The 12,784-nt window shown below is 50.2% G+C and overlaps 1 protein-coding gene across 4 annotated transcripts in view; it reads left to right on the top strand.

Moving 5' to 3' along the window:
- LOC119180381 (DNA-dependent protein kinase catalytic subunit) overlaps positions 1–12,784 on the top strand; it is a 231,258-nt gene that overhangs the window by 161,041 nt on the left and 57,433 nt on the right. For all 4 annotated transcript variants that reach the window (XM_075869063.1, XM_075869064.1, XM_075869065.1 and 1 more), the window contains 2 exons: positions 10,669–10,728; positions 11,033–11,143. In XM_075869063.1, the coding sequence (XP_075725178.1) occupies positions 10,669–10,728; positions 11,033–11,143 (171 nt within the window). The remainder of the gene's footprint in view (positions 1–10,668; positions 10,729–11,032; positions 11,144–12,784) is intronic.

Below are 12,784 nucleotides of genomic sequence, written 5' to 3' on the forward strand. Positions count from 1 at the left end.
GAGGTAAGCACGGTTGTTCGAGCGAGCGTTCTTCTTGTACAGCACACCGTCTCGCAGGCAGAACGACGTCAACGAGCGGGATAAATGACGTGGTATGATTGCGCCCTGGCCCTCTAAATGATCAATGATTGGACGAATCTCTGCATCATCTTGCTGCCGTTTGCTCAAGTCTGATGCGCTAACGGCGCCCAGGAAGCCTTCGTCTTCCTCTGCTTCCTGACTGACGACATGAAGGGGTGCGCGTGACAGCTTGTCAGCGTCTTCATGCTTACGGCCGGACTTGTGGACGATGGTGACATCAAATTCCTGCAGCCGCAAGCTCCACCGTGCTAGCCGTCCTGAAGGGTCGCGCAGGCTTGCCAACCAACAGAGCGCGTGATGGTCCGTCACTATCTTGAAGGGATGACCATAAAGGTACGGGCGAAACTTGGTGATTGCCCACACGACTGCGAGGCACTCTTTCTCCGTAGTGGAATAATTCGCCTCGGCACGGGATAGAAAGCGGCTGGCGTAGGCTATCACTCTTTCGATGTCCTCTTGACGCTGAACGAGCACTGCACCAAGCCCAACGTTACTAGCGTCGGTATGGACCTCCATGGCAACATCATCGTCGAAATGAGCGAGAACGGACGCTGATTGCATGCACTGTCGCAGCTCATCGAAAGCTGCTTGTTGCTCGTTTTCCCAGACAAACGGTGTGTCATCCTTTGTGAGACAAGTAAGAGGTTCTGCTATCTGTGAAAAGCCATGAATGAACCGGCGATAGTAGGCGCACAAACCAAGGAAGCGCCGGACGGCTTTCTTATCGACAGGAGCTGGTAATTCGGCAACAGCGGCAAGCTTGTCCGGATCGGGCCGGATTCCTTCGGCGCTAACTACATGTCCAAGAAATTTAAGTTCTTTGTAGCCGAAGTGGCACTTCTGTGGCTTTAGTGTGAGGTCCGCCGACCGGATAGCCTCCAGCACGCTGCGCAGGCGGTGAGGTGCTGCTCGAAGGTGGTAGAGAAGACCACCACATCATCAAAGTAGACAAGACAAGTCTGCCACTTGAGCCCTGTGAGGACAGTGTCCATCATTCGCTGGAAAGTTGCCGGCGCTGAACACAAGCCAAAAGGGAGCACTCGAAATTTGTATAGGCCATCTGGAGTCATGAAGGCTGTCTTCTCACAGTCTCGCTGATCTACCTCGATTTGCCAGTACCCACTTTTGAGATCGAGAGAAGTGAAATAAGGGGCACGACGAAGTATATCCAGCGAATCGTCGATACGAGGCAGCGGGTACACTTCCTTTTTGGTCACGTTGTTAAGCTTTCGGTAATCGACGCAGAAACGTAGCGACCCGTCCTTCTTTTTGACAAGCACGACTGGAGATAACCACGGGCTGTTAGATGGTTCGATAACGCCATCGTCAAGCACCTCGCGAACTTGCGTACGTATCGCTTCACATTCTTTAGCCGACACGCGGAAGGGGTGCTGGTGTATTGGGCGTGCGTCCTCGTACGTGATGATCCTGTGTTGAGTGATGGACGTCTGGGGGATCTTTGAGCAACTTGCGAAGCAAAACCTGTACTCGAACAAGAGCACTTGCAGCGCAGTCTGGTTATCGGTGGACAGATCAGGATTGATGTCAATGTTGCTCATTGACGTGTCTGCGTTATCCACTATTTCTGACGTGAGACAGTTGGTTACGTTTGCTACTTCGTGGGCAAACGCTATCGAAGTGCCACGGAAAAGGTGTCGATGCTCATTGCTAAAGTTGGTAACGAGCAATTCAGATCGGCCATCACGATTGTGTATTACACTTCTCGCTACACAGATGCCTTGCTGCAGGAGGTGTTCTAAATTTGTCTCGGCCACCACATCGCCATTGCTCAAACCACAGTATGTTACGTCGACTAGAACACTGGCTCGGGGAGGAAGCATCGCGCCCTGTTCAGAAATACAGAGTACGTCGACACGCCTTCCGTCATCCTGCACGTTGATTGCTCGCTGGGCTGAGAACGTGACGCGGCGCTCTTGCAGATCAATGATAGCTCCATTTTCCTGTAGAAAGTCAACTCCCAGAATGACGTCACAGGAGCATTCACGTAGAACAAGGCAGCTTGCTACGAATGTATACCCTTGAATCTGTACTCTAGTTGTGCAGGCACCCAGTGGAGTAACGACATAACCACCAGCTGTCCGAATCTGCGAGTTATGCCACGGCGTGATTACTTTCTTCAGCTGCGTTGTCAGTTTCCCGCTCAGTATGGAATAGTCTGCGCCGGTGTCCACTAACGCATTAACTACACAATCATCAATTGTCACTGCTATGTCGAGTGAAAGCCGGCTATCCTTTGCAGTAGCAGGTGATGTCGGACCAGTTTCTGTGCGGTTCTGCGTCAATAGGAGGTCTTCAGTGCTTCGACGTTCAGCGACCCCGCCCCCAGAGGTCGCTACGGCTAGTTTTCCCGGCGGGGGCTGGGAGATCGTGCGGTAGAATACCGCTGGGGCGTCGATGAAAATCGTCTCGGTGATGCCGAGCGCAACTGGCGCCCGGCAGACGGTGGTGCATGCTGCTGGGAGAGGTAGTTTTCGATGTGGCGTGGTCTCTGTCCGTAACGGGGTGGTGGCGAGTACGCAGAGAAGCCGCGAAGCCCAAGACGGCGATATGGGCACTGGTGGTACAAGTAATCAGCTTCTCCACAGTGAAAGCATAGAGGCCGGTGATCAGGTGTGCGCCAGACATCAGACTTCCGAGGAGACGAGTGCTGATCGTCGATGTATTGGACCGGTTGCACCGAACGATGGGCGACAAAAGCACCACGGACAAAGGGCAGGGGCGGTGGCGTGTACGTGCCTTCGTAGTATGGTATGTGCTGCGCTGACTCGAGCGAAACTGCAGGGACAGGATGAACGAACAATGGCGGCGATGCAGCAGGGCGTTTCAAGGCTTCCGCTTAGGTTGTCCCACGGCGGTATTCAGCAGGAGCTGACGCAGCTGTATCCGGAGGCAAGGTGTCCCGGAGGGCCTGGTGCAGCTCATCCTTGATCACAGTTGCAATAGAGCTAACCGTAGGATGAGGTGTTACACCAGCCTTTTGCAACTCTTCACGTACGATATTACAGATGAGTTCACGTAAGGAGTCATTGCTGGTCCCAGCGGCGGTGAAAATGTCAGCAGTGGACATGCCACTGACTTGCCTGTCGTATTGGTTTGATCGCTGCTGCAGCATTTTTTGCATTGTCACGGCTTCGGACAAGAACTCCGCGACCGTCTTTGGAGGGCTTCGCACGAGACCGGCGAAAAGCTGGTCTTTGACACCGCGCATCAAGTGACACAACTTCTTGTCCTCCGTCATTCTTGAATCTGCCCAGCGGAAGAGGCGCGTCATGTCTTTGACGTACGTGGTCACAGTTTCGTTTGGCGACTGGACGCGGGCAAGAATAGCTCGTTCAGCTCTTTCTTGGCGGTCAGCGCTGGCATATGTCTTCAGAAGTCTACGAGAGAATTCGGGCCACGTCGTCAGCTGCTCCTCTCGATTTTGACACCACGTGTGTGCCCCGTCTTCGAGATAGAAGTAGACACGACCCAGTTTCGCCGCGTCGTCCCACTGATTCAAGGTGGCTACGCACTTGAAGTCTGCCAACCAGTCCTAAACGTCCTCGCGCTCCGTACCATGGAACGTCGCCGGTGCCCGTGGGCTTTCCAACGTATAGCAGTTCGACGACATGCTTCCCGTGCCGGTTGGCAAGGTTTGTACCGAAGTGCTGGTCATGTTTGTTGACGTGATGGGAACAGTATCGTCGACTTCCGGAGGCAATCCCCTGATTCGGCGGCTGGTCCGATGCACGGGAGTATTGACTGACACTGAACTCGTATTACGGCTTCCTGGGGGGGTCTGTAGCATCCGTGAAACTACCCAGCACCTTCCACCAATTTGTCACGATGAATCACAAGTACTGGGGGTTTATTAAACCACTGAATAGCTAGCGCTGGGACGATGCGTCAGTCGTGGCTGGCTCTCGAGTCGAGAAGAGGCACGCGATCTTCTTTCTTTCCTCCAGATGGTAGAGCCGCTCTTGCAGTCGACCCACTACGTGTGGGTGGCAATATATAGATTTTTAAAATATGCATAGGATTGGCTTTACTGTACGTCACCACCGAAAATGCCCTAACCTTTCCAGCTTTCAGTGCAGGAATTAAAGTTAAAAAAATAATAGTAGACTCAGACCTCATGATAACAAAGTTGCATCTTACACAAAAATAAGTTCGTATGTCCGAAAATTCGTTGTAAAGGCTTATTCCTAACACTATATCTATTGAAAGACTATTTTTTAATTTGCTTTGTTATAACCGGTATTTCGTTATATCCGGTTTGTTATATGGAGGTTTAAGTGTAATAGAGTGCACTGACAAGCGCGTTCATGCAAACAAACCTTGGAGATGCCGGTGGTGGTTTGCTCGCATCTAACACTATCTTCTGCCAGCACATCGAGATGTGGTTGTCGTCCGATTCTGATGGTTTACGAAAACTACTGCTATGTTCAGTCGCAGCCACATTGCAGGAGGACTCAAATTCTTTTTCATTTCCCTAAATTCTGGTGTATTTTGTTTTTTGTTTTTTTCTGAATGAAGCTTTTGCCAGCAGGAGTGCACATTGAGGAGATTGGCATTTTCTGATTTTAGTCCTCGGAAGCAAGTCCTTTCTTGACCAAAGCACGTGCTTTCTGCGCAGAGCAGTTTAAAATTTTTTTTTTACCATGCCATCTGATGAAGTCAAACAGAATACAGCAAAATTGATCAGCGCAGTTAAACTGCATTGCCCCCAAATGCTTGTTTCAGGGTGAATGAGCTCAGCTTCTCTTCGGTTGGAATGGTACTGTGGTGGCCGCCTACAAACCAAAGTAGACGTGGCAGTTCTCTTCTAACCGCTTCTCCCCTTTCTCGATTGACTTTCTCACCACAGGGGAAGGGGAGGGCGAAAAGAGCGATCAGACAAGAATAAAGGCAGTTGAGAGTTGGGATTTGCGACGTCTGGTTGACTTTGTTTATCGCATGTACGCACTTCCCAACGGTGCAAATCCTGCAAATGGGCTCAGCTCGTCTTCTTTAGGGAAAGGGTTAATCAACTATTATAAGGGGGTTTATTGAATAAAACCAACTGCCTGGTTCAAGAAGCATCAGTCACTGTCACGAGCTCAGCTCTTCGTCGTAGTGGTCTTTCAGGTGCTCCAACTAGATACTGTCTCTCTCCCTCTTCCCCACTACATTTGCCCCGGTGGTGAAGAGGAGCCATCCTGGCGACTCACGGCGAAGCAAGCACAAGGGGATCATAGTAAGGTTTTAAGCGGCTGATGTGGACTGTCTCACGACCACGGCATCGTCTGTCCTCGGCAGGTGTCACTGGTTCGACGACTTAGTTGACAGGTGGCGTGCATTGAACGATGCGGTACGGACCATTGTACTTGGGTGCAAACTTTCGGGAGAGGCCGGGGGACTGGAATGGAACCGAAAGCCATACAAATGAGCCTACGGGGAAGCTGTGAGCAGGCTTGCCTTGGTCAAGTCGTTCTTTTTGGAGACCTTGTGCGACGTACGTAAATGAACGCGCTAATTGGCGGCACTCTTCGGCACACTGAACAAGTTCGGAGGCTGGGCGGTATTCTGAAGCATCTGGGCGGTAAGTAAGTATCGTGTCAAGCGTAGAAGAGGGCTCACGTCCGTACAGTAGAAAAAAAGGTGAAAACCCAGTAGTTGCTTGTGTGGCCGTATTATACGCATACGTCACGAAAGGGAGCACCAAGTCCCAATTAGAATGGTCGGAGGATATGTACATAGAAAGCATATCACCGAGCGTGCGGTTAAAGCGCTCTGTCAAACCGTTTGTCTGTGGGTGATAGCTTGTAGTGGTGCGATGAATAATATTGCACTCACTGAGAAGCTCCTGGACGACTTGCGATAGAAACGCACGCCCACGGTCGCTAAGCAGCTCACGTGGCGCACCATGGCGAAGGACAAAGCTACGCAAGATGAACAAGGCGACATCACGAGCAGCAACGGCTGGCAAAGCGGCGGTTTCAGCGTAGCGGGTTAGGTGGTCAACGGCCACAATAATCCAGCGATTTCCCGCAGGAGTACAAGGTATTGGGCCGTAGAGGTCGATGCCGATTCTATCAAACGGCCGAGCTGGACACGGCAATGGTTGTAATTCGCCAGAGGCATGACAAGTTGTTTTCCGTCGCTGACACTCAGTGCAGGAGCGTATGTACTTGCGAACGTACGAGTACATTCCACGCCAGAAAAATCGCTGACGAAGCCGGTCGTATGTTTTCAAAGCGCCAGCGCGCGCGTTTTGAGGGTCTGCGTGGAAGTACGCGCACATGTTGGAGCGCGAATGGCGAGGTATAACAAGAAGCCATTTCCTACCATCCGGCTGAAAATTGCGACGGTACAACATTTTTATTTATTTATGGCATCCCGTATTGCATAATGGGGAATTTGCCGACGTAGTGCACGAGGTAGATGCTGGCGTGGTGTCACCGAAGACGAGGAGAGAACGTCGATGAGCGAGGCAATCCAAGGGTCCTTGCGTTGTTCCGAAGGCATGTCGGCGGTATCGATGCTGCCGATGGTAGCTTCGGCGAAGGAAACAGGTGCAACGGCTGAAGGAAGGGGCGAACGAGAAAGAGCATATGCGTCGGTGTGCTTGCGGCCTGAGCAGTAAATTACGTGAATATCAAATTCCTGTAAACGTAGCGCCCAACGTCCAAGCCGGCCCCAAGGATCCTTCAATGAAGCGAGCCAACAGAGTGAATGGTGATCTGTCACTACATCAAATGGGCGTCCATATAAGTAAGGACGAAATTTTTGTAATGCCCAAACAATGGCCAAACATTCCTTTTCGGAAACCGAGTATTTGTGCTCTGCCTTGGTTAGGGTGCGACTGGCATACGCAACTACATACTCCGAGAAGCCAGGCTTGCATTGAGCAAGGACAGCGCCAAGTCCTATGCCACTGGCATCCGTGTGCACCTCGGTTGGAGCAGTAGGGTCGAAGTGGCATAAAATAGGTGGTGAAGTAAGGAGATGGCGTAATGTTGCAAAAGCATCATCGCATGCTGGCGACCAATCAGAGAGGTGTCCATCGCCAGAGATCAGCTGTGTCAGTGGTGCGATTATCGAAGCAAAGTTCTTCACAAAGCGGCGAAAGTACGAGCATAGTCCGACAAAGCTGCGAAGCGCTTTCACGGTCGTAGGCTTCGGGAACTCAGCGACAGCACGAAGCTTCTCTGGGTCTGAGAGGACGCCCTGTTTTGAGACAACGTGACCAAGTATTGTGAGCTTCCGAGCTCTGAAGTGGCACTTCTTGATGTTTAGTTGAAGGCCTGTGCTGGTGAGACAGCTCAAGACTTCGCTGAGACGATGGAGGTGGCTGTCGAAATCAGGGGAGAAAACAACGACATCATCCAAGTAGCATAGGCATGTCTTCCATTTTAGCCCACGCAAGACGCTATCCATCATCCTTTCGAATGTGGCTGGCGCATTACAAAGGTCGAAGGGCATTACATTAAATTCGTATAGCCCATCGAGCGTCACAAAAGTGGTTTTTGGACGATCTGATGGTGCCATGGGGACCTGCCAATAACCGGACCGTAGGTCTAGTGATGAGAAGAATTCAGCGCCTTGCAAGCAGTCCAGGGCATCATCGATGCGCGGCAAAGGGTATACGTCTTTAATTGTGACTTTGTTTAAACGGCGGTAATCGACGCAAAAGCGAATCGAGCCGTCTTTTTTCCTCACAAGTACCACAGGTGAAGACCAGGGACTGCTGGACGGCCGAATGACGTCACGTTGAAGCATGTCGGCGACTTGCTCGGTGATCACGCGACGCTCAACAGGAGATACACGGTAGAGACGCTGTCGCAGAGGCCCTTGGGAGCCGGTGTTAATGTGATGGACAACGGTGTGCATTCGGCCTAAAGACGTCTGCTGGCAATCGAACGAGCCACGGAACTGGTGAAGAAGTTCTAGAAGCTTTTCGGGGTGTGGTTCTTCAAGTTCGCCATCAATTGAAGGGCCAAACAAATTATTGTTTTCATGGACAATTGAATGGGCAGATGGCATCAATGCATTAAGCTGCAAATCACTTTCACCGTCAAGGTCGAAGATGGAGGAAACGTCTAAGTCTTGGAATGTTCCAATACATTCTTTGTGACGCAAGGTTGTGGGAGACGGCAAGGGATTTGTGACAAACAACTTGGTAGCGCCCGCCGAAATATCTAGAACTGCAAATGGCAACGCGAGGCTCTTGCGACTTTGGAATGTTTGGGAAGACGTAAACGACACTGCAGGCTTAGACACATCGGCACAAGATACGGGAACAAAGGCTGCGCTAGTCTGTGGTATGTCAATGTCGTCAGCGACAAACAGCTTGTTCAATGGAAATTCCGGAGACGAGGCACACAACGCAGAGAAGGCCACTTCAGCACGAGCACAGTCGATAACCGCATGATTAAAGACAGAAAATCCCAGCCGAGAATCACATCATGAGAACACGCCTGTAGTACAAAAAATTCAACGGTATACAAAACATCTTGGATGAGAACGCGGGTGGTACAGGCAGCTGATGGTCGAATATGGTGAGCACTTGCAGTACGGAGGGACAACCTCTTTGGCGTCGTGGTAAGCTTCCGAAGCATGCGGCAAAGTTTTAAATCAATTACTGAAATGGCAGCACCAGTGTCCACAAGCGCAAGGGTACGGTAACCATCCACAAAAATGTCGATGAGGTTTGTCGGAGAAATGCGAGGACTTGATTCTTTCGACAACGATGCAGTTCGTGCCTCCGGAACTGCGGCATCTAGTTTTCCACGTGTGAAGGGCAGGATCGACGGCGCATAGGCGACAGGGAGCGACGTCGGGGAGATGGAGATCGGTGACTGACTGAGGGAGGGCGGTCGGGTGAAGAGGATCCTTGTTGACGTGCGGTGTTGTTAAAGCGCCGAGAGTCGTGCGACGATCTTTGCATGGTGTCGCTCTGAACGAGAGGGCGGCGGCGGCGCAAGCGAGCCACATGTCCTGCGTAACCGCAAGAATAGCAAATCGGGCGGTTGTCTGCGGTGCGCCATGGATTCGGAAACGCTGCAATCGGCCGGCTGAACGGAACTGGTGATGACCGAACAGGGATCGGTGAGGTAGCATAGGTGGGCTGTCGAGGTGCTCTGGCTGCAACGACTTGCGCATATGTCAAGGGTGCGGCCTCCAGAGGTGGTGAACGAGCGAAAGGCAAAGCGTACGCTACCTCATCTTGTATGACGTGCCTTGTGGCCGGGGCCAGATGATCTGGGGCCAAAGGATGCATTTGTGCTGGCTCGGGCGTGCTCGATAAAATGGAGAGCTGCCGAGCGACCTCCTCACGCACGAACTGTTTTATGCGAGCCAACATGTCGTTCTGGTCTCCGAGAGTCAAGGCCGCGATCGAATCACGTTGTTCCAGAGAGCACCGTGTTTGGGCGCGTTGCTTGCGCAACTCGTCAAAACTCTGGCACAAGCTGACGAGTTCGGCAATGGTTCATGGGTCCTTGGCTAACAACATTTGAAATGCGTCATCGCATATGCCCTTGAGGATTTGTTTGATTTTGTCGGCTTCGAGCATCGCTGGGTTTACCCGCTTGCACAAGTCAACAACGTCTTCAATGTAGCTGGTAAAAGTCTCTCCTGGCTGTTGAGCGCGCTCACGAAGTCGTTGTTCTGCGCGGAGTTTTCGCACAGCAGGGCGGTCGAAGACTTGCGAAAAGGAGGCCTTGAATGAATCCCAGCTGGCAATGTCGGCTTCGTGATTGCACAACCAGAGACTAGCGACGCCGGACAAGTAAAAGCTTACATAGGTCAGCTTAGCCGCATCGTCCCACTTGTTCGCTGCGCTCACCTTGTGGTAAGTAGCCAGCCACTCCTCAACGTCTTGGCCGTCGGTGCCGCTGAAGATCGGTGGGTGACGCAGTGGCCACACGCCGGGACATGTAGAGGAGGGAACTTGCGAGGTACCTTGGGTGGAGGGTTCTTCCGGCATTGCTGGCACTGCAGGTAAGGTGCGACTTAGTATTTCCAGCTTCGAAGACTACCCTGCACCTCCACCAAAATATAAGGGGGTTTATTGAATAAAACCAACTGCCTGGTCAAGAGGCGTCAGTCACTGTCACGAGCTCAGCTCTTCATCGTAGTCGTCTTTCAGGTGCTCCAACTAGATACTGTCTCCCTCCCTATTCCCCACTACACTATAGCTGTCTTACTAATAGGTAATTTGCTTTAATTAAAGTAAGAATGATTTACCGTAGTTGCAGCCCAACCACTTAGTACATAACTTCCTAATGTCGTTTTTGGGAATTCTCTAGGCTGTCACTTTTTTAAATGTCATTTATTGTGGGAAAAACTCGGCACTTCTCGTGCTTCGCAGACATGGAGGGCTGCCCGATATATATGCTTTAGCTTATCGGGAAGCGTAAACAGCCTGCAGTGAAAGTGCATGCAGATTGTGATAGCCTTTCAGATTATTGGGACATGTGTAAATGTCTTTCAAACAGCAGCAGCTATCCTTTTTTTTTCCAGGCCCACATTTGACATTTTTAACACTTGGGCATGCCGCGCTGAAAACGACTGCCAAAATTTCATTCGTTTTGTTTTTTTCAGCTTGCTGAAAGCAGACCTCATGGTGCAGATGGCTTCACTTGGGACGACGCCATACTTCAGGTACCCAAAAATTTAAATCTGTTAGTATAAAACTTTATTACACTGTATGAGCACCGCAATAGCATTTGCAGCCTTTGTAATGTCGGAGGATGTACGGTTTGCCAGATTTACCTCCGGAGCTCTGCCCACTCATCATCATTTACTTCGTGGATATGGCGTGATCCATTTTTTTTTTCTCTCTCTTGAATTGGACATGTTAGATTGTACGTTTTCGTATGGACATGCAGCCATATTTGTTCAGCGTTTATATTGACAGAATTTTCAGCGGGAGGTAATTACAGCTACAGGCATGTAAATTTTTCAGTGCTGCTGCCTTCTGGGCGAGTGGAGGGAACTCCAGAATGAAGTCGACGCAAGGCTAGAACAGTGCAGCCCTTCGACATTGGACAGCCTCTGGGATGGAGGTTATCGGCAGGTTAGTGTTGGAAACACCCCTCCCCCTTCCTCTTTCTGCCCTCCAGGGGTCACTGCATGAGCTGCTTAAATAATAAATTTGGTTCGTTATGTCCAGTGTGCTGTACAGAAAAGCTACACGCAACCGAATTGATACATTTACTATGCTGTTTCATCCTTTTCAGGCAGGGCTGTGCATTCTGAGCTAGTGTTTCAGTCGAGACCACTTCGCTTCATGGATTTTGTAGTGTTTTTGAGCACTTTCTATGTAATGGCTACTTAGAAAATTACTAATAGAACTTGTGGACTTATGGCTACTTCAATTTACATAATATCAGCGCACCTTTTTTTTATGCATCCAGTGGGTGGCATACAACGCTTGATTTTATTTTGGTAAGAAGCGCTGGTAATGAGCCTCGGGCACTGGTCACGGAGAGGTGTCACTCCGCTCACTCAGCGCTAAATAAACACAAATCTGCGATGCTTGTCGCAAGACATTCAGGTCATATTTCGTAAGGTATAATCAGAAGACACTGTGTTGCACTAAATTATATAGCACACATTTTCACCTGCACAGCTGAAACTTCCTTTAGCTGAGCTATATATTACAATGCTATGAATTACTGGCCATTTATTTATTGGCCGGCCAGTTTTTCTAAAGATCACTGACTAATGGTATCCTGGGCTTGGCTCTGAGCTTCTAAAAAATTTTTGGCTCTAGACAAAGTTCACATGTCGAAGAAGTAGTTGTAACCGGTGATTTTGTCACAGTACCGCATGTAGGGGGTTTGCCCCGACAGTACACCCCTAAACGTAAAGCAGTTGCTAGCCAGATAGTCACTCTGTTGTAGCTGGTACAAACACTGTGCCTAAATGTCGCCTTGCAAGTCTATGCATGAGGTATGATAAACTCTCTCAAGCGGACCTTGTTATGAGCTACAGGCTTCAGTGGTGCGCTGTACACAAAAAACCCAAAGCTGGTAAATAAACAGAAATGCAGCCTTTTGAGGTGCATTGGTCACATGCATATTGTTCGGCATTGTTTTTTTAATACTTGATGCTTTCCCAGTCATGTATTTGTTGATGATCAGCCATATCTGATACGGCAATTTGATCTTTTATCAAGGTCACTTCCTTTTCACGACTCTACATCTAATTTTCGCTTAGATTCGAACATGTGGCCATTGTTATTGCCTGTATCAACCAAAGTGTTGCACTGCTTATCACATTAGGTCCATTTGATTTGCCTGCACCAAGCGGAACTGGTTCACAGCGATGCACATTGAAGTTCAGAATGTCTGCAGTGCGATTTCAGTGCTGCAGGCAACTGAACATTAGACACAAATGACAAAGTTCCGACACGGTGCAGGCCTCACTTTCGTTCGCTTTGACATAACATTGAGAAGTGGCAAACTGCCTATATGAACCGCTTACGAGGTGCAGCCTCCTTGGCGAAACACACCACGTCGGTAGACATGTGCACGGCACCTACGCCCGAATGCTGCGTTGTCTGCTCAGCTGCTGGTGCAAACGTGCAGGACGGCATTAGGCCGGAACGTCAGTACAGGGAGTGCAAGGAAATCGTAAATCAGCACTGAACCTCATAGAGTTTCTTAAAATTGACTAGAGGGGACTCTGGTGCTGCGATCGTTCAGCGACCATG

This window comes from Rhipicephalus microplus, chromosome 7 (genome assembly GCF_043290135.1).
Source record: "Rhipicephalus microplus isolate Deutch F79 chromosome 7, USDA_Rmic, whole genome shotgun sequence".
NCBI lineage: Eukaryota > Metazoa > Arthropoda > Arachnida > Ixodida > Ixodidae > Rhipicephalus > Rhipicephalus microplus.